This window comes from Vicia villosa, unplaced genomic scaffold, assembly GCF_029867415.1.
Source record: "Vicia villosa cultivar HV-30 ecotype Madison, WI unplaced genomic scaffold, Vvil1.0 ctg.000060F_1_1, whole genome shotgun sequence".
Taxonomy (NCBI): Eukaryota; Viridiplantae; Streptophyta; class Magnoliopsida; order Fabales; family Fabaceae; genus Vicia; species Vicia villosa.
In genome coordinates, this window is record NW_026704990.1 from 1,423,760 (window position 1) to 1,445,915 (window position 22,156).

At 34.4% G+C, this 22,156-nt stretch overlaps 1 protein-coding gene across 1 annotated transcript; it reads right to left on the bottom strand.

The window, feature by feature from the left end:
* Positions 1-1,208: 1,208 nt before the first annotated feature.
* Positions 1,209-5,941, bottom strand: LOC131623366 (seed linoleate 9S-lipoxygenase-like). The gene is made up of 9 exons (XM_058894381.1): positions 5,628-5,941; positions 4,162-4,448; positions 3,844-4,084; positions 3,294-3,614; positions 3,099-3,184; positions 2,918-3,025; positions 2,515-2,816; positions 2,149-2,412; positions 1,209-2,064 (listed from the first exon to the last, which is right to left on the bottom strand). The coding sequence occupies exons 1-9, from the start codon at positions 5,857-5,859 to the stop codon at positions 1,311-1,313; spliced, it is 2,595 nt and encodes an 864-aa protein (XP_058750364.1). The 5' UTR covers positions 5,860-5,941; the 3' UTR covers positions 1,209-1,310.
* Positions 5,942-22,156: the final 16,215 nt, after the last annotated feature.

Consider the following 22,156-nt stretch of genomic DNA (forward strand, 5'->3'; position numbering starts at 1 on the left):
CATACTCTACTCTAATGGAAAACAATAATGATCTTCATGTAAGCAAGTTTTTTCACTTTTTATATTTATCCATGAAAATTTTCATATTTATTATTCATTATTTTCTCGTCCATTTTATTCCATCAGATTTCATCAACATTTTGAAAAAAGACTGCTCAGAAGATATCATCAACATTTTGAAACAACTTCTACACACCTTTACTGCATACAATATCTTCTTAGGGAAAGTGAAAAATGTAGAAGAAGCTTCTAATAATATTTTTATCAACAAACAATAAATCAATTTCTATCAACAAACAACACAATTTCAAATCACAAACAAAGTCGAAACAAACGTTAAGAAAATAGTAATTTACGTTAACAACTTGAAGAAACAGAGAGTGGTGGTGGTGATTGACAGAAGAGATCGGTGGCTGGCTTGTTCCTGCACGAGTAGTGGTGACGGCCACAGAGAGTCTCGTCGTGGCGGTTGTCTCAGTCGAACGAACTTTCCGTTGCGAGTGATGGTGACGGCCACTGAGAGTCTCCTCGTGGCGTTTGAACGGTCGTTCCGGCACGAGTAGTGGTGATGGGCACGAAGAGTATCGTCGCAACATTCGTTGCGGTCGAATGGTGAAGGTCGACGATGAAGAACAAAGGAGTTCGGTGATGAAGAACGGTCGGATTCGGTGAAATGAAGAAAGAGCAGTTTCTGTGTTACTGGGGTTTGTAGAGCAGAAGAAAGAAATTATTTTTTGTGTTTGTAAGGAGGACAAGGGTTTTAGTGAAAAATGATGCGAGACATTTCACGTCGGTTGCTTATTGAACGGATGTAAAGGCCCACTTCATATTAAATTTAAAACTGTCACCTTTCTTATTTTTCTCATTAGTGGGCTTTTCACATCAGATAAAATTTAGGTCCGATGTAAAATCATTTATAACAAAATTTTATTTTATTTACAAAACTGCCACCGCATGATTTTTCACATCAGTGGAAATAAATATCTGATGTAAAATCCTAAATTCAAATATTTTTCACTTCAAATTGTTATGAAATCTGACGTAAAATCTTTTGACAAATATTTTTTACATTAGTTATCTTGATACTTGATGTAAAATCCTGTAACCAAATGTCTTATTTTTAGTAGTGTAAAAAATGAAAAACATAATGGAAATTTTACACATTCTACTATATGCATGTGAATGAGACCTCATAGATTAAGAAGTGATAATGCAAACCCAAAGACAATAATTTTACATTACAATCATCACATAGATGTTATTCGAAATAAAAATTACACAATAGATTAGAAAACCATACATGCATTTTTCTAAATAGAGACACTGTTGGGAATTCCTCTGAAAGTTAAACCTTCCTCACTTGAACGAAGCAGCAAACCATAGGGCAACTGCACTGGCCCATAGCGGTTTCTCAAACTAGGCTCATTGTTCCTGCTATGGATTTTCCCTTCAATTTCAGTTAGTTTGGTTCCAAACTTTGTGAAGGCTTGTACTGCCCTTGAATCAGATGTCCAATACTTGTTATCCCTCTCTCCAAGGTACACCTCATCAGAAGCATGTCTTGACAATATCTCAATCACAGAAAGATCAACAAGAGTTTGGTATTTCGGAGTAATTGTTCTCAAATATGCCTTTTGAGGATTTTTCACCATCTCATCGTATTCTGGAGTTCCTTTCTCTGGGATAAATCTCCTACTAAGTGTTGGACGGTTCAGAATGTATCCTCCATAAGGATATTGTCCGAAGTTAACAGCTGCGTGAAGAGCAGAAGCGGTCCATACGATAATGGAGCAAGATTGAACCAAGTCTTGAAGAGTTTGCATCTTAGGCCACCATGGCTTGTCTTTCAAGTCACCATGGCCCTTTTCAACAGCTTCTTTCCACCAAGATTGCAGCTCTGTGTCTTTTTGGACACTGTCATCTGTTGGATAATATAAGGAGACATAGTCTTGGACCCATGATTTAATAGCATCCCAAATTTCTAATCCATCAACAGCATAAGGGTAGTCCTCTATCACAAGACGAAGGCCGTGTGGAGAAGAAGAATCCTCAACTGCTAATCCTCTGAGTCAAGAAAATAGTATGTTATCAATAACAATTAAGAATTTTCTCCTTGTTTTTTCAATAGTAATGTACTTTAATATATACCTCTTGATAAGATCAGCTGGTAATGCTTGATCAGTGAAAACCCAATTCTTGTAAACCGTTGAAGAAATTTCAATAGAATTTGGCCCTGGCAAAAATGATTGTTCTATGATGCCACCAGCATTGATTAGAGATTGTCGAGCAAGTCCATTGATATTTATAGTATCGCGGTAGTGAGGATATAAGAGTTTATTAATTGGGTGAAGCACACTTAGATGTCTATTTGTTGCTATGATGAATGGTTCCATAACTGCATGAGTATTCAACCTGTAACGCGATAACGAATCGTATTAATAATTATGTTTATGCCATACAACCTTATACTAAGCACTAATAAAATGCATGCCAATTGTAAAGGAGAATGCATACCAATGACTCATAAGTTGATGATAGCTTGAGTCATTTACAACTACATGAGCTTTGGCTAATAGCCAAATTGTGCTTTCAACACCTTCTTGTGCAGGCAAGAATACTTTGCTTTCAGCACCATATTGGATCCCATTTGAGTGTGGCAAACTTAATTCAATGGCTAATGGCTTTAAGGTCCCATCATCTTTCAAGAATAAGATTGTTCTAGTAGCATAAGCCTTTGCACTAATGTTTATCCTCTCCAAATATGGCATGAACGCATCATGGTAATCTAGGAGGAATAATCTTTTTCCATTAAGTGCCTGTTTCAAAATGCAATTTCAATCACATGATCATATGATTTCATAGATTTGATTGATTTACAAGCTCACTGATTTTAACTAAAACATATGGATATCATTACCTCTTCTACTGTGAGTCCACCAAGGTTGGTTTCTAAGTGTTCTTTTGTTATTGTACTAGATTGATCACCATAGACTGTGGCATCTAGTGTGCTTTTTGGCGGGAACTCCTGTCATATCATTGAATAATTATATTCAAATTAATTTATGAATATTTGGTTACTCACAACCAATAATACTTACTTGTAGAAGGCGAATCACACAAGGGTTTACACCAGCAATCATCTCTCTTCCGAATTCTTCATCAGTCATCCATGCAGACTTACTAACTACTCAAAATAATAAAGAAGAAAGTAATAGTCAATTAGAATTAAATAAAAAATACACGAGGTTTTTAAAAATATATTAATATAGTATCTTAGTTATATTAAAATGTACCTTTGATTACATGAGCAGGTGGAAACTTGAGTACTTGTTCACCATCGGTGCGAAAGATTTCCTTAAGGGCGGGTAAAGGGCTAATTTGGCTAATTATGTCTGTAGGAAGCTTAATTCCACCTTCATGAAGTCCACGCACTTCATCAAAGCTATCAAACTCATTTGGTGTGAAATTAAGGTCAAAAATTACAGATTGAAATAAAGGCATGACATCTTGAGCCAATGATTTTATTCCAAACATAAGAAAGTCTGATGATTTCAAATGGCCAAAATTTTCATCTCTTGGAACATAAATTGCACCCGGTTTCTCACTCTTAAGATCTGTTAAGAATCAAATACCATGCAAAAATTAGAACATCAATATGTCAAACAAATTAAACTAGACAACATTTTTTAGGTGAGAATGTACACTTCTTATATATAGATCAAATATATCAATTATTCAATAAATCTAAAAAAGTGAATTTTTATTGATAATAGTAATCAGAAATCATATATGTGAATAACTTCTAATCATTATATTTCAATGATTATAAAATATAAAACTAACCTTTTCTCGTTGGTTTTCTTCCACTTCTAACTCTGCGTGGGTATGGATAAGTGCTAGACCCTCCAAGGACCGGACGTGCAAGTTTGTCACTTTTATCTGGATTACCAAGATCATTATAAACATCATAATCATATATCCTATCATATTCTTTGCGTTCTCCCGTTCCATCTCCTCTTAGATTCTGCAACTCTTCTTCTCTAAATTGCTTTAATGGAGCCGGTGTTTGACTTGGAAGATACGTCTGCAAATTATAACTTTAACTTTTATTTTATTTTCTCATTTATATGGTTAACCATAAATCTATAACTCAAAGCTTACATCATTGGTGAAGAAGATCCTATCCTTTTTGTAGCTTTTGAAATTGTAAATCCATGAGTTACAAACAAATTGAACAGATCCACGATTAGGAATATCTTCAAGAGTTACACTAACAAGGAAGAACTCAGCAGATGTGTAGTTTCTTATGTAAAATGCTCCAGGGATTCCAAAATTAGCATCATATTCAAAAAATATACTGAATGCATCTTGTCTTGCTCCCAAAGTTGGTAACCGAGGCAGATGACTACTCAAAAACGTTTCCTTTCCAACTAGTCCCTTTCCACTTGCTAAAAATTAAAATATAAATCACATAGGTAAAATTTCAAAAATAAAAATATAATTAACATGAGTCCGTGATCTAATAAAATCACTAAAAAATGAGACACTTGAAAATAAATAATATACTATACTCTAATATATTATTCTTGTTAAATTCAAGACCAAATAAATAATAAAGTACATCACACCAACCACTTTATATTTAATTAGTGAAAAACTATCACAATTAGCACTTGCTTACCCAAAATATTATATTATTGTTTCCCTTGTATTTAATTGTATGCCATCAGTTTCACAGTTGTTTATTTATTTCTTATGTTTAAAAAAATGATAACTATATTATTTTATTAATAATAATTATAATTATCTCTTTTAAAAAAGAAATAAGTGAAATATGAACTATTAATAATAACTATAAAACATTAATAAGTTTTTTCAAAAATAAATAATTTTAAATAAGAACTATAAATAAATAAATATTGAGTAGTTTTTATATCATTATTCACTTTTAATTTGTCTTTAATATATATATATATATATATATATATATATATATATATATATATATATATATATATATATATATATATATATATATATATATATATATATATATATATATATATATATATATATATATATATATATATATATATATATATATATATATATATATATATATATATATATATATATATATAGGGGACGACTCAAGTGAGAACACTTGGTTATTATGAGAAATGAGAACAATGAATCACGACCATTAAATTTGATTTTAATGGACTGGATTGATTTCTCTTTCTAAGATCTTTAATATTTAATGGACTGGATCTTAGAAAGAGAAACCAATCCAGTCCATTAAAATCAAGTTTAATGGTCGTGATTTATTGTTCTCATTTCTCATAATAACCAAGTGTTCTCACTTGAGTCGTCCCCTATATATATATATATATATATATATATATATATATATATATATATATATATATATATATATATATATATATATATATATATATATATATATATATATATATATATATATATATATATATATATATATATATATATATATATATATATATATATATAGATGAACATAATTTAGTGAAATTTAAATAAGTCTATATAAATATAGAACATGAAAATGATGAATAAGTTGAATAATTTTGAAAAAGAGAACAAACCATCAGTTTTTGTAGCACTGATCAACTGCATAGAGACGTTACGACCTAAAAAGGCGGTGGCGGTGTCGAGAGCTCCGCCAACAATGCCGGTGAGTCCGCCGACTATATTTCCGGCAACATCAACAATATTGCCTTTACCGACGGACGTTATGGCGTTGAAGTCCAAAACATTTTTGGGCATCAACACCACAGTTCCCTTGATCTTTTGGCCCTTATCAAAGATGCCAAACATTTTCTATGACTTGATCAAACAAATTTATACTAGATATTTGATGTAGTTATGGAGAAAGAAGCTTGGTTTAGTTTATGAGAAAGCTAATGTATTTATAGATGGAAGATATAAGTATGAACACGATGCCATGTATTTTTATAATCAGAAGGTGAGCTTCGCATGCCAAACGTGAAATATTAATTAAACATGAATTATAAAACCGATGAGATGGGTAAGTATTTTTATAATAATATAAGTTTATCATTGTAGATTAAATTATAATGCTTTACTTTGAAATATATTGATTAGAGATTAGAGATTGGTGACACGTAAAAATAAATTATGTGATAGTTAAAACCAGTAAGACAAACGATTAATAGATAGACGAATTTCTCTTGGTTAGTGAAAAAGATAGTTTGCATAACAGAGAATTAATGATGTTCTCCTAAAATTATATTAACGAGGGAATTAAGAGTTCTCCAACATGTTTACACGACAAAACGGGAAAATAAACCCAACAAAAAGAAAGAGATTACCAACCAATTGGAATTACGATAAAAATAACAAATGATCTTTGCTAAACTCGTAAAAACTAGAATTGGAATTAGTAATATCTCCTATTAACAACCACTTCCAAACCAAAAAATTTATATTCCACACCGTATTATCAACATTCCAACCGTCGTTCCGAAAGCAAATCTCATTTCGCAAAAGCCAAATAGACCACGAAGTTGCAAGCCAAACAACTCCTAATTTGTCCTCCCTAACCTTCTTTCCTTTACAAAACAAGTATCAATCCATAAAATTCGATAAGCACTCCTCATCTATACCAACCGGTTTACCAACCCATAAAGCTATATCATTCCAAATAATCTTCACCACTTTGCAATTAAAAATAGAATGATCCTTATCCTCAAAATCTATACCACAAAAGTGCACTTTAAAGAGTTTAAAGAAAAGGCAATACCTCTTATCTTCAAAAGATCCTTCGTTGGAAGTCTATTAACAAAAAGTCTCCAACCAAAAGCCTTGATCTTGAAAGGAACCTCCGAATTCTAAACCTTGTCCAACAAGTCATCGTTCCTATTGCGGTGGCCAAAAGGAATTTGAAAGCTAGCATAAAAAACATAACAAGATGAGACCGAAAAAGCTCCTCCCGGGTCCACGGACCAAACAACCTTGTCATAGTCGGACCCCCCCCCCCCCCATACAACGCCCCCTAGTAATGATTTGAAGGAAGAAAGTCTCATCTGATTCACCAGAGACAATGTTAAAGCATTAAAACCAAAATCACCCCAACACCACTCTCTATTCCTTCAACCCCTCATCCAGGCCACCGAAAATTCTTTCAAACAAGATAGCATAAATAATTCCAGAAACTGATAAGTGCCAAAATGTACTTATTTTGTGTATGTAAATAGTGGCACTTATCGATACTTTTGTTAATACCGTTTGAATAATTCCCCGTTTTGTGTATAAATACGTATACTTCGTGAATAGTTGTATTTTCATATACTTTTATACCATTTGATAGTTTTTCCTTTGTTTTTATAGGTATTCATGCTTATTGAAGCCTTGAGGAATAAAGTGTCAAAGGCACGGCTTCGATTTCGCAGTTTTGTTGCAAGCCCGCTTAGCCACCGTCAAGCGGCCTTCCAAAGACTCAAAATAAGGATAATCAAAATCATCAATTTGGTCTCCATTCATTCATTATTGAATAGAGCATTGAATAAGCTTTCCAACGCTTCGAACCGGGCGCAATTCGGAGTTACGGTTCTCAACTTATGGCGAAAACAAGATTTCACTTTTGCTGTCAGCCGCTAAGCGGGAGTACCTCCGCTGAGCGACCATGACAGATATCAGCTCGTTAAATAGGGGTAAAAATCACATTTTTAGGTTATGTTTTGGGGTAATTGTTCCCAAATCATCAAACCTTCATTCTTAGGGTAGATTAGCTTAGAAAACAACTTCGGAGGTTGCATTTGGATGATTGGGGGTGGATTGAGCGTCGAACGGAGCTGACAAACCGGGAGATTTTCAGTTCATTTCTCTTCTTCTTTGTGTATTTCTCTTTGGTTGGGTTTTGTTTGTATATTTACTTGAATCTTATGTATATTTACCGATTATAATGTTATGTTTAACTTGCTTTACAAATCTGTGTTGATGTTGTTCTGGATATTTGCTCTATGCTGGGGATTTGGGTTGCTTTAGAGATAAACTTCTTGAATCCTTATCTAGGATGATAATCTGTTGGTTCTGAACTCTAGGGATAGATTTAGAGCTAGCATTCACTGTGGGTATCTGTACTTAATGCTTTCGTGTTTGAGCGGCGCGCAAAGAGATCGCCGACGCGAGAATACGGATGTTCTCGCGACTTCGCATTAGAGATAACCTTAGTTGTGAGATGATCTCGTTTGTGCTCCAGAGATGGACGCTTATGTGAGAGATACGTGATGACATAGATGAGTATCGTGGGTTGAGTATAACGGGTTGGTAAGTGTATGTTTGTGAAGAGTGAATATATTTACATTCCTGATAAGTTATTTCTCTTCTAAGAATGTGTTTATTCTTTTCTTGTCTATATCTTTGTTTACTTTTTGCTCATTCAAACCCAAGCTCGAAACCGTAGAAACTGTTGAATGGCATCTCTCCATCTCTGAGGACGATAATTCCCGGATCAATATTTCCAAATCTTTTTTGTTGCTTGCCCTATACTGCATTCAACAGAAACTCCTCCCTCAAGCTAGACTCCTCCAACCAACAAGATTCCCAAAAAGGAATATTAAATTCATTCCTAATCACGAACTTATTATAAGCCACAATAGGATCCTTAAGAGAAAGGGAACCGATTTTGAGGATGTCCTTCCACTAAGATGAATGGGAAAAAGAAAGTTTACCACCAGCCCCATTGCAATACATCTTCATAGAAATGTCACCATAACGAGCTTTCAACAAACCGTATCAAAGATTATCGAAGCCTTGCAAAATTCTCCACCTCTATTTGTTAAGAAGAGCTAAGTTAAAATCCAAAATGTTTTTTATGCCTAACCCCTCTTTCTCACGTGGAAGACACACTTTCTTCCAACTCACCCAATGAATCTTTCTCTTACCCTCCGAGCCCCCCCCCCCCCCCCCCCCCCGCCCATAAGAAGTTGCCTTGAATACTCGTAAACTCTTTAGCTATCCTCGGTGGCATTTTGTAGAAAGACATAGTAAAAATTGTAAGAGCACAAAGAATAGACTTCAAGAGAGTAATCCTACCACCAAGATTAAGAAACCGATTTTTCCAACCCGAAAGATGTTTCTTCATTTTATTCAAAAGAGGTACCCATGTCGAATGTTTCCTCGGATTGACACCAATCGAAATTCCATGTAAAGTAAAGTTGCTAGCTTCCACCTTACAAGAAAGAACATAAGTCGCCGCTTCCACGAAGTTACTACTAGTATTAATACCAATCAATTTTCTTTTATGATAACTAATATCGAGCCTCGACTAACTCAAAGGCTTTTAACACCGACTTTATAGCCCACACATGCTTTCAAGAACCTTCCCCAACCAAAAGAGTATCATCTGCGAATTGAAGGATGTCTACTTGGCACCTCCCATTAATGACAAAACCACAATACCCCTACTTTCAATATATTTTCTCACTTACCTCGTTAAGCCTTCCGCTACCAAGACAAAAAGAAAAGGAGATAAGGGATCTCCTTGCCTCAACCGTTTCTTTACGACAAACTCCTTTTTTGGACTACAATTGACTAACACGGACATTTTTCTTTGAAAAATCAAAAGATTCATCCTTCTCCTCCAAACCTTGCCAAACCCTATTTTCTCCAACATGAATCTTAAGAAATTCCAATTCACTTTGTCATATGCTTTTTTGAAGTTCACTTTAAATAATAGACAATTCCTCTCCCTCCTTATTAGCATAATCCACCACTTCATTAGCCACCAAAACACCATCGGGTAATTGTCTCCCCGGCATAAATTCACTTTGGCTCGGAGAAACAATAGAATTAAACACCCTTTTTAATCTCCCCGCCAAAAGCTTAGAAATCATTGTATACAAGCAACCAACTAGACAAATTGGTCTATAATCATCTAGAGTAATTGGGTTTGGAGATTTAGGGATCAAAGTCAAGAAAGAAGAGGTTACCGCCTTGGACAACACATCACCAGAGTGAAAGCAATTGAAGAAGCGGATAAAATCCTCTTTAAGGAAAGACCAACAATTTTTAATGAACAAAAAGGTGTATCCATCGGTTCCCGGACTCTTAGAACTCCCACAACCCCAAATATCCTCTTTTATCTCCTCCTCTTGAAAGGGATTCTCAAGAACCAACCTCTCCTCCATACTTATACTATTGAAAGTGATCCCTTCCAAAACTATCCTCTCTTTCTCTCTCTCCAATTCTACAAACTTGTTAGATAATTTCCTCCACGCCTCCTCCTTACCATCCGTAACTGACTCAAAAAGAGAACTCGAAGAAGAAATTAGGCCAATATGATTATATCTTCTTCTCTCCTTCATCGCCTTATGGAAGTATCTACTATTACAATCACCATCATTAAGCCATTTAACTTTCGATTTTTGAGCAAGCATATTTTCTTTTATACTCAAATTCAACCAAAAACTCCCCGTCGCTTCCTTCCGATTCTCCAAGCTATCGGGTTGAGAATTGTCTAACTCTACTTCCAAACGCTCATCCCCAAAATTAATAGCCCTTGCGTTTCCCTCCACTTCCAAGTCTATCTTACCAAACACAGCCTCGTTCCACCACTTTAGTCTTTCTTTAAGAATTCTAAGTTTTTCTTTCAATACAAAATCACCTCTACCATCCACCTTAGTCTCTGATAAGTGCCAAATTGTAGTTATTTTGCGTATAATTTTGTTGCACTTATCTTCTCTTTTTCCTCAATTTAGACGCGTTTTAGTGTATATTACATACAATACGTATACTTTGCGTTTAATCGAGTTTTTGATTCATTTATGTACCGACTAATAGTTTTCTATTCTTTTTGTAGGTATTTGAGCATGTTTGGAGCATTGAGTAATAAAGCTTCAAGGATGCAATTTTGTATCAATAAAAAGAGAAGCAATTGAAGAAATAAAAAGTGCAGACTGGTGTGAGTCGCCCGGCGGAGCAATTGGCTCGCCGGGCGAGCGTTGGAAAATTTTGGTCTTGCTTCTGCTTGGGGTCGCCTCATGGTCGCCGGGCGGAAGAATAAGGATTCGCCGGGCGAAGCATTCGTTCGCCGGGCGAAAGAAGATATTTTGCCCACTTGATGACGTGGCGCAGGCTGTGTGGCCAGAATAAAAGGTTTCGCCGGGCGGAGCAATTGGCTCGCCGGGCGAAAGTCGCGTAGCAGATTTGTGTATATAGTTTCATATCATTTCATTTTTAGGGTTATGGTTTTGGGGTATTTGTTCCCAACTCCATCAACCTTCATTTGATGGTTTTGGGAGGCCAATTTTAGGGTTCTCTCAACTCCATCACCTCATTTCTTGTTAGATTAGGAGTAGATAACAACATTGGATCTTGCAATTGGTGGATTGGGGGTGTATTCTTCATCAATTGGTGTTGACAACCAAGACATGTTTGCTTTCTCTTTCTCTCTTCTCTTTGTAATTTCCATTGTTGGGTTGTTTGTATGTATCTCCTTTGAACTCATGTATATTTGTTGATCATTATGTTGTATAAAGCTTGCTTTCATATCTTTGTGGATTATTATCTTGGATTTTTGCTTTGTTGCTTATGTGTTTGAGTCGCTATGGAGACGTAGGGCTCTAATGCTTATCTAGGATAATTTTCTATTGACTTAATTGCATAGATGGATTAGGTTGATAATCACTTAGTGTCAGTGCTTAATGCTTCTGAATGGTCGTGTTTGTCTGAGAGATCGGCATCTACGGGAAGTTCAGATATCTCATGTGTTGTTTAGGTGGTTGAGAGATCGTCACTTAGATAATATTGTGGGTAGTATTGTTGACATGTGATAACATTGATAGGTTACAAGTTGAGTATATTCGGTCAATAAGTTTAAGTGTGTGATAAGTAGATTATATAACTGCTTGACAATTCTATTCTATTGAGGAATAATTATTTTTCATTTTTTATAGATTACTTCTTTGTGCAATTTTAAACCAAACTCAAGAACGAATTAATTGATCGAATGGCACACATCTCTGTGGACTACGATACGATATAACTATATCACCCGGGAATAATATCCTACTTACTTTTGCTTGCCGCTTTACCGCTTCAGCAAAATGGCGCCGTTTCCGGGGATGTGTTTTGCATTGCGATTGTTTCTTTGTTTTTGAGTTTTGTAAATATTCTTGTTTTTTTTTTAATGTTTGTTGAGTTTTTGTTAGGACACTTTCTTAGGTTGCGCGGTGAATCCTCACCATGGCATGATGGAGGAAGTTACTAACCGAGCTCAATAAAGGCGTCGAGCTAACGACGTAAAACAAGCGCTTGTTGGGAGGCACCCCAACGTTTGTAAAATTTTGTATAATTTTTCTTTTGTTTTTGATTGTTTGTGTTCAAAGTTTGGCTCGATAGCTTGAGGTCGCAATTGGTGATTTGTCAAGTTTGATCGTTGCGACTTGCGGATGTATGGTAATGATAGAGTTTAACATTTTGTACACGTTCGAGGTATGTGTTTATCGCTTTCTAGATTGTAGCATATTCATGATACTTAGGCTTTTTGCAACTTGTATGCCATTCATTCTTTCGTATTCTTGTTCATTTGTGAATCACTTTAGTTCCCAACCTTTTTGTGAGGAAGCTTTCCATTGTTTACATATGCGGGAGACCGACATTCTTGTTTTAACTAGATGTTATTATGTTTAATCTATTGTTTGTATTGACTTTGTGAAAGCATGAAAATGATCAAGGCATTTTGTTTGATTTTGAGCACAACTACCTTAGCCATATATTCATTTCACCTTGTGAGTGTGTGATCTTTTATTAACCCCTTTGAGCTTTTTGTCATTATCCATTTCGCTTTTTGAACTTGAGAATTAGTTCGTTTTTTGGTGGATTTTGATTGTTGTTTTTTCTTGAACCCTCATCCTCTTGTTGTTGTATGAGTTTTTACCTTGCCTTAGAAAGTAGGGAGTATTCATATTATGATGTGGTTGAATTCAAGTTGGGGAGAGCATTGATTATGTGCTTATTTGGTTAGTTGAGTATGTGTTGAGGAAAGAAAAAAAAAAGAAAGAAAAAGAAAAAGAAAGAAAAAAGAGGAAAAGCTTTGAAAAATAGTAAGACAAAAAGAGTCTGGAATAAATTGTGTTAATAAGTGGTGTGTTTGGTGTAACACTTGGTGTGAAAGAAGAAGTGGATTGAAATTGTATTGTTTGAAACTTTGTGGAAGTTATATCTCCCTTAGAATTAGGCAAATTTTTGTTTCAATTAGCTTTAGGAGTCATCCCTTTTTGTTTTCCCGACCACATTACAACCTTGAAAAGCCCTTGTGATTTATGTTTTCATGTGTCAAAGTTAATTTTTGAGATAAATGCATAATTTTGTATATTGTTTGCAAGATTGTTGGATGAGTGAAAATTCCTCATTTTGTGTTTTTCATCTACCGATGATTCTTTTTGCTAGGTGTGATTCATTTCTGAACTTGCATTGTTTTAGAATGTTTGGCATAAATTTTGTATTTAGCATTGGTTTCATGTTTTTATGTTATCATCATAGTTAGTGGTAAGTATGTTTCTTTGTGTGTACCGTTTTTCACTTGAGCCATACATTTGTTTCCTTCTTTAAAACTTGTCGTATCGTGATTCTTTGATTGATCGTTTTTGTCATTTCGAGTTGTTTAGTTTTGTTTGAGGACAAACTTTCTTTTGAGTGAGTTTTTGTTTGTTTCTTGTTTGAGGACAAACAAGTTTAAGTTGGGGAGAGTTTGATAAGTGCCAAATTGTAGTTATTTTGCGTATAATTTTGTTGCACTTATCTTCTCTTTTTCCTCAATTTAGACGCGTTTTAGTGTATATTACATACAATACGTATACTTTGCATTTAATCGAGTTTTTGATTCATTTATGTACCGACTAATAGTTTTCTATTCTTTTTGTAGGTATTTGAGCATGTTTGGAGCATTGAGTAATAAAGCTTCAAGGATGCAATTTTGTATCAATAAAAAGAGAAGCAATTGAAGAAATAAAAAGTGCAGACTGGTGTGAGTCGCCCGGCGGAGCAATTGGCTCGCCGGGCGAGCGTTGGAAAATTTTGGTCTTGCTTCTGCTTGGGGTCGCCTCATGGTCGCCGGGCGGAAGAATAAGGATTCGCCGGGCGAAGCATTCGTTCGCCGGGCGAAAGAAGATATTTTGCCCACTTGATGACGTGGCGCAGGCTGTGTGGCCAGAATAAAAGGTTTCGCCGGGCGGAGCAATTGGCTCGCCGGGCGAAAGTCGCGTAGCAGATTTGTGTATATAGTTTCATATCATTTCATTTTTAGGGTTATGGTTTTGGGGTATTTGTTCCCAACTCCATCAACCTTCATTTGATGGTTTTGGGAGGCCAATTTTAGGGTTCTCTCAACTCCATCACCTCATTTCTTGTTAGATTAGGAGTAGATAACAACATTGGATCTTGCAATTGGTGGATTGGGGGTGTATTCTTCATCAATTGGTGTTGACAACCAAGACATGTTTGCTTTCTCTTTCTCTCTTCTCTTTGTAATTTCCATTGTTGGGTTGTTTGTATGTATCTCCTTTGAACTCATGTATATTTGTTGATCATTATGTTGTATAAAGCTTGCTTTCATATCTTTGTGGATTATTATCTTGGATTTTTGCTTTGTTGCTTATGTGTTTGAGTCGCTATGGAGACGTAGGGCTCTAATGCTTATCTAGGATAATTTTCTATTGACTTAATTGCATAGATGGATTAGGTTGATAATCACTTAGTGTCAGTGCTTAATGCTTCTGAATGGTCGTGTTTGTCTGAGAGATCGGCATCTACGGGAAGTTCAGATATCTCATGTGTTGTTTAGGTGGTTGAGAGATCGTCACTTAGATAATATTGTGGGTAGTATTGTTGACATGTGATAACATTGATAGGTTACAAGTTGAGTATATTCGGTCAATAAGTTTAAGTGTGTGATAAGTAGATTATATAACTGCTTGACAATTCTATTCTATTGAGGAATGATTATTTTTCATTTTTTATAGATTACTTCTTTGTGCAATTTTAAACCAAACTCAAGAACGAATTAATTGATCGAATGGCACACATCTCTCTGGACTACGATACGATATAACTATGTCACCCGGGAATAATATCCTACTTACTTTTGCTTGCCGCTTTACCGCTTCAGCAGTCTCTTTCCACTCTTTCTCCACAAACGGAATAAATAAATTGAAAGAGACCCATTCATTATTGAACTTAAAAGGTTTATGTCCCCAATTTTTGTTATCCAAAACAAGCCAGATCTCTCAATGATCCGAAATGTCTCTAGATCCTACCATTTGAGCAATCACACCCCATGCGTTCACTATTGAATCTGACATAATAAACTGATCAATACGACTCATTGACTTTCTGTCACCACTATACCAAGAAAACTTTTTTCCTTTGCAAGGAATATCCACCAAACCACTTTCCACTATAAATTTCGAAAAAAGATTCATTTTCATTTAACCTTCTCCCTTTCCTTTCTCTTTGGTGCTTAATAGCATTAAAATCTCCTCCAATAATCCACTCCCCATCCCTTACCCCAAAATTCTTTCTTCTTCCTTAGAATATAAGACGAATATACATTCCATAAAAAATTTATCCCCAAATACCCTTCTCCTTTGAAACTGTGTAAAACCTCCATCACCCTTTCCTTCCATAAAGTTATTAAACCGCCTGAAAAGCCACATGAATTAGAAAACAAGTACCCAATATCGGATATCTCCATAAACTTTTAGCACAAAAATCTTGCATAATTGCCATCTTTATTTCTTGAATCAAGAACACATCCGCTCCACCTTTTATAGTCATAGAACTAATTCTTATTATTTTAAGAGCATTACCACCCCCTAATGTTCAAAGAACCTATAATCATTATGAACAAGTTAAATTCTCCTTCTCTCCAACCTTTTTCCCTTTGTCCTCCTTCACCAACTTCTCTATTTTATTAAACAAACTCTTTTTCTCTTCTTCCCCTTCCACCACACCCAAAGCCTTAATAGTCAACCATAATTTTCCTCCACTATCTCCTTCCAAGTCTTCCCACTATTTCAAATTATTTATGTAAATGTCAGAAAACTTGTTTTGGTCCCCATGCCCGACCGACACAGATCTGCTTCTAAGGCCAATTGAAGCAAAAGAATTGTTAGACAAATTGATTGCGGGCTTCACCACAAAAGGAAAAGAATTAGATTTTATCCTACCCAACGAATTCGACATCGTATTGGTTTGTCCCTTCCTTTTGATCCTCTTTTTCATACCCCTAAGAGAACCCTTGTTCAACACACCACCGAACTCCACCATATTTCTAAACTTCACTCTCTTAGACCGAACCCCTTTTTTAGAAGCCAACAAAATTTTTGCCTCCTTCGACTTCTTCCCAGACAATGAGTTGCTTTGATCACAGGGAGGAATTAAGGAATGCAACGAAGAAGTCTGAGAAGAAACATTGTGAATAGTTCTGTCAAAAGATCCTGTTATGACATCCTTCTTAGCAATGCTACGGGTATTGGATAGAAAAGAAACGTCAACTACATCACCACTGCTTCCCACTCTTGTGTCCTTCCTCATTTAACTCCTCTTCACAGGAACAGCTAAAACATTTAGTGCCGAAAACTCTTCGATATTGTCATCAGATTCCTCCCCCCCAATAAAATCTTTCTCCCTAATTGAATCATTCGTCCATGCTTCATTCGAATCCAAGGACTCAGAGAAAACCGATCCAGTAATTTGAGATTCAGAAATACCTGTAAAGCGCTACTGATTGAAGAAATATTCACAGAGAGTTAACATAAAAATCTTCCCATCAATGTCCGTCGAAATCGACTGCTGGAGTTTGAAAAGAAGTTTCACTTTCAACGTGACTCTAGCGAAATCAAAATCCATTTCGTTAGAGGTATTCTTGTCCATACTCACCAACGAACCGAAGGAGTTCGCCAACGCCACAAAAAAATCGTTGTGCCACGCAAAGCATGGAACACCAAAGATTCTCACAATCATTATCCTTTCGTCGTCCACCTCCTCCGCCTTCCACCCCCTGACCTCCTTGAACCAACCCTTCTACCTCAAATCGTCTTCCTCTAGAAATTCCTTTAAAGCTCTTATTTCATTTGCCTCAAGAAGGACAAGATTCGGACCCACGGCAAAAACTCTGATATTGAAATAACCTTCCATTTCCATAACATATTGCATCCTATAAGAACCAGGGATATTAACGACCCCCACCTTTGCTTTAGAGAATCTATTGATAGTTCTTTATGATTCAAGTAAATCAAAGTTTTTCGCATCAAATTAGTGGTGGAAAAAACGTTGTTTGTATTTAATTAGTTTCTTATAACTTAAGTAAATCAAAGTTTTTGGCATCAAAAACGGTTGAAAAAATACATTGCCTTTATGGTTAGTTTCCTGTGACTTTGAGTAAATCGAAGTTTTTGACATTGAATTAGTAGTGAGATAATCTTATTGTTGTCTTTATTTAATTAGTTCCTTTTAAATATTTATCATTAAAAATATTCATCATATTTAATTATAACTCTTGTTTTTTTTTTACTCATGGTATAACTCTTGTTCTTTGGTTCTCTTCAATATATTTTTTTCAATAAGTAATTGATATAAGTAATCGCATTAGGGGTGCAACCCTTACAACAGACTACAAAGATTTAAAGCATCCTAGAGGTAACTTGTACCAATCATAAAAACTAGAGAAAGATGTCGGTTTACTACTAGCTAACCAACTCCAAGATAAGAACATGACATTGGAACACACCGCATCAAAACTATAAGAAAATTGCTCAAAAATAATGGCATTTCTCATCATCCATAAACTCCAAGTAGTAGCGATCCAAATAGTGTTAATCTTCAACTTGTCATTACCGTTCTTCACCTGATCTCTTGTAAAGTTCCAAAATCCACAGAGGATTTGAAGAGATGTTGGCAACTCCTCTAGTTAACAATAAATCTTTAAAAGGAAGTCTAGAGATGAACAACCTCCATAAAAAATCTTAATCTTAGGTGGAATCAACATCTTCCACGTAACCTTCAACATGTTCACCGTTGATAGCAGCCATATTTAATTATGATTTTAATTTTTGAGATCCAAATTGCAAATTTTGTTGCATATCAAGTACTTTCAAGTTCAACTATCTTTCTTCCTATGGTTCATGGTCTTTCTCTCCTTCCCTCGTTGCTCTTCAATACATAATATCTTAAGTATTATTCAACTCAAACATATATGTAAAGAGTAATGATATTTAGTACGAAGGAAATTGGAGAAGAAATGCAAGAATGAACACATATCACTATATTATACAGAAATTTTTAATTTATTTTTAATTTAATTTCCTTTTTAATAGGAATCATGGAGTGGTGGTGATAATAAATGGTTGAGATTTAGGGCCTGTTTGAAAGGCTTTTTAAAAACTCTATTTTAGTTTTTGAAAATTTAAAAACTAAAAACTTGTTTGAATATAATATTTTACAAATGTGTTTTTAAAAATTCTTCACAATTTTTCAGTTTTTAAAAGCAAAAAATTGAAATGGCTAAATTGTGTTTTAATTTTTACTTTTCAGTTTTTAAAAACTAAAAACAAAAACTATTTCAAACAGACCCTTATTCTTGTCTTTCTTGTTTTTATATTTTCTTAACAATTAGTATTTTCCATATGTAAAACACTATTAACTATATTTTAATTAAAAAATTGTTTTAAAAAATCAATAAATAAATTAATATTATTGAACCACTTAATTGTCAATGTTTTAAAAAATTAATAAAATAAATAAATGTATAAAAACAATATAATAGAATACAAATAATTAAAAAATATATTTTAAATATCTATTTTTTTTTTCAGTTTTAATCTTTCTTTTTTCACCAGCTCACATATCGTTCTCTACTTTTATTTGTTTTGGTCCAGATCAGTTACTTTATTTTAATATCCTTATTTTTTTGTCTAAACTTAGTTAGCATTTGCATTTTTTTTTAATAATCATAGTGCTAGTAATATTTTGATTTGATGGCTCTTTCTCATTTAATTTATTGGTAGGTGGTGGATGAATAATGGATCATAAAAAATGATTTGTGGAGCAGGAGATGTTGGATAAGGACCAATATATGTAAGGTTTTAATATGCAAATTAATGCACACATTTTAAAATAAGATTCGTATCAATGCCAACCCATGTTTATGGTCTCTATGTTTTATAAAAAAGAATGCATGTTCTATGGATAATAAATTCAACTTCCACTATGTTAAGAAAATGAGTAATTTTTTTTTTTAAAATAAGCAATTCATTGAAAAGCTCGCACTAGGGGTGCAACCATTACAAAAACACGAGGCACTATAGATTGCATGTGTCGGATAAAGGAAGTTTAAACCATTCATAATATGTTGGTCTAAACTTAGTATATCCACAATACATCCATCTCCAAGAAAGAAATACAATATTAGAACAAATTACATCAAAACAAAACACCTCCCCCTTAAAGATAATGGCGTTCCTCATAAGCCAAAGGCTCCAAATAGTAGCTACCCAAACAAAATTGATTAAAATTCTTCGCTTACAACATTTCACCTTGTCTTGAATAACGTCGAAACAAAGCATCTCCTCTTCATTAATCTCCTCCGAAATACCGAGTCAAATAAAAACGTGTTTCCAAATTGTTTTCGCCTCTTGACAATTGAAAAAAAGATGGGAAGATGATTCAAGAAAAGAACCACACATCACACAATCCGGACACGAAACATTAGCAACACCTCTTTTCAATAATTGATCTCTAGTAGGAAGCCGATCAATAAAGAATCTCCAAGCAAATACCTTAATCTTGGGCGGAAGTTTAAGCTCCCACATCACTTTCAAAGAATTAATCAAATGATAATCCCATGCAAAAGATTTGGCACTATCAATCGCGTAAGTAATGCTCGCAACGGTGAAATCCTTATCCTCGTCTAAAGACCACGAGAAAGTGTCACAACCGTTCGCACTAGGAGTGAATCCACGAATGCGGTCACAAAACCGAGGCCAGTTTGGGCTGGCTGCTGCCGCGGCAGTGGGAGAAGAGCCGTGAGTAGAGCTGGCTGAGAATAGGCCTCCAAAATCCCACCTAAACGAACCTCCGGTCCACTCTAAAACCTCCGCCACCGTACAATGCTTCAAGTTTGATAATTCGTACAAGTCCGGAAATTCCATGCAAGTGGTTGTTCTCCCAACCACATATTGAGCCAAAAAAGAACATCCATACCATTTTTGCAACAACATTTGAAACAACCGGAGAAACCGTTATCTATAATGTCGTCCAACAAATTGTTCTTACACATATCTCTCCACCAAATGGAATCATCGCTTCTATGTAAAGCACCCCCATTATCTTGAATTCTAATTTTAGTACATGAATACCTCACCTTAAAAAATCTATACCAAATAGCTTCATTATCATGAAGGATTCTCCACTTCCATTTCAAAAGAAGAGCTTTGTTCATCTATCTAACATCTCTAACCCCCAAACCACCCTTCGCCTTAGGCCTACACACCACCTCCCACTTTACCCAATGAATACTCCTTTTTTCAAGCTTGCCACTCCATAAAAACTCACTTTAATGTTTGGCATTGTTTTTAATGTTTGGCATCGTTTTTACAATTCTGTTGTAGTTTATAAAAAAAACAATTTTGTTGTATTACTATCAATCCATTAAAAATTAATTGTATAAATTAGTATTCTTTTATTATAAATTATATACACTAAAAAATAACATTTAAATAATTAAATAATATTTATTTATTTTTCATTCTTATCTTTTACTACACTGTTATGTACAGCATGTTATGTTATGTATTCAATTTTAATATATATAAAATTAATTATTGAAATTGAATATATAACTCTTTTTAAGATTTACATGTCAGATTCATTTTCTAATTTTCACCAATTAAATTATAATTAAATATTACATCTACTTATTATCTTTCTTTATTAGAATTTTAAATCACTTTTTTATTATCACTATAAATAATAATATATTTTTTAATTTCAATAAAATCAACAATTTATTTTATCTCACCGTTACCATCAACACAATATCTATTTTATTTTAATAGACCACTGCCTTAGCTAGAGAAACAAAATTCATATTTCTAAAAAAAAAGTCTCCATCTCATAGTTCCTTTTTTTTTTATGATTATTAATACAATTAAACTTATATGATTATTTGTCATTTTACTATTAAGTAAATCATTTCAAATTTTGCATGTGTATGTAAATATAATTTGTATCGTATCAAATAATTTTTTTATCTCACATGTCATTATCAACACTATTTCTATTTTATTTTTTATTTTTAATAAGATGGAGAGCCTAAGCCTATAAGAAGAAAAATTACAAGGAAATAACACACGGAGTGGAAACCCCAGACAAATCAATAACAAACAAATTAACTAAATCATCTAGACATTCACCAAACACTTGAGGTCCAGGATCATGACGAAAACTTTGTTTAGCCAAAGCATCAGCACGTCGATTGGCTTCTCTATAGACATGAATGAAGTTAACCAAAACGTTGCTCGTTAACATCTGAATAATTTGGCATAACAGCCCTTTATTAGATGCTCCAATGAAAGACTTCTTACCATTGATTCTATCAACCACCAATTTGTTGTCTAATTGTACATCTATCATAATTAACCCTTTGCTTACTGCATACTTAATACCCTCTAAGACCCCCAAGCTTCAGCTACTTCGATGTCGCATGTTCCAATAGATTTGGAGAAACCTTCGCACCAAACCCCATTACGGTCTCTCATAAGTCCTCCAAAAGCTTCCTTGAGAGACTTATTGACTGCCACATCCACATTCACACAAACCTAACCCTGAGATGGTGGACTCGATTTATGTTCTTAACCTCCCAAGGCTTTGCAAAAATACTTATATTAAGAGTCTCACTCACAAGATACTCTTTGGCCCTATTGTTAATCAGAAGAGGAAGATTTCTAGGCATAACAATGGTTTCATCATGTTTCCTCATATTTCTCCATTTCCACAAAGTATGGCATGTATTTGCCCAAATTTCTCCTAATAGCTTGTAGTCATCTGTATGAAACTGATTAGATGAATTTCTAGATATCCAATCCCGCGGGTT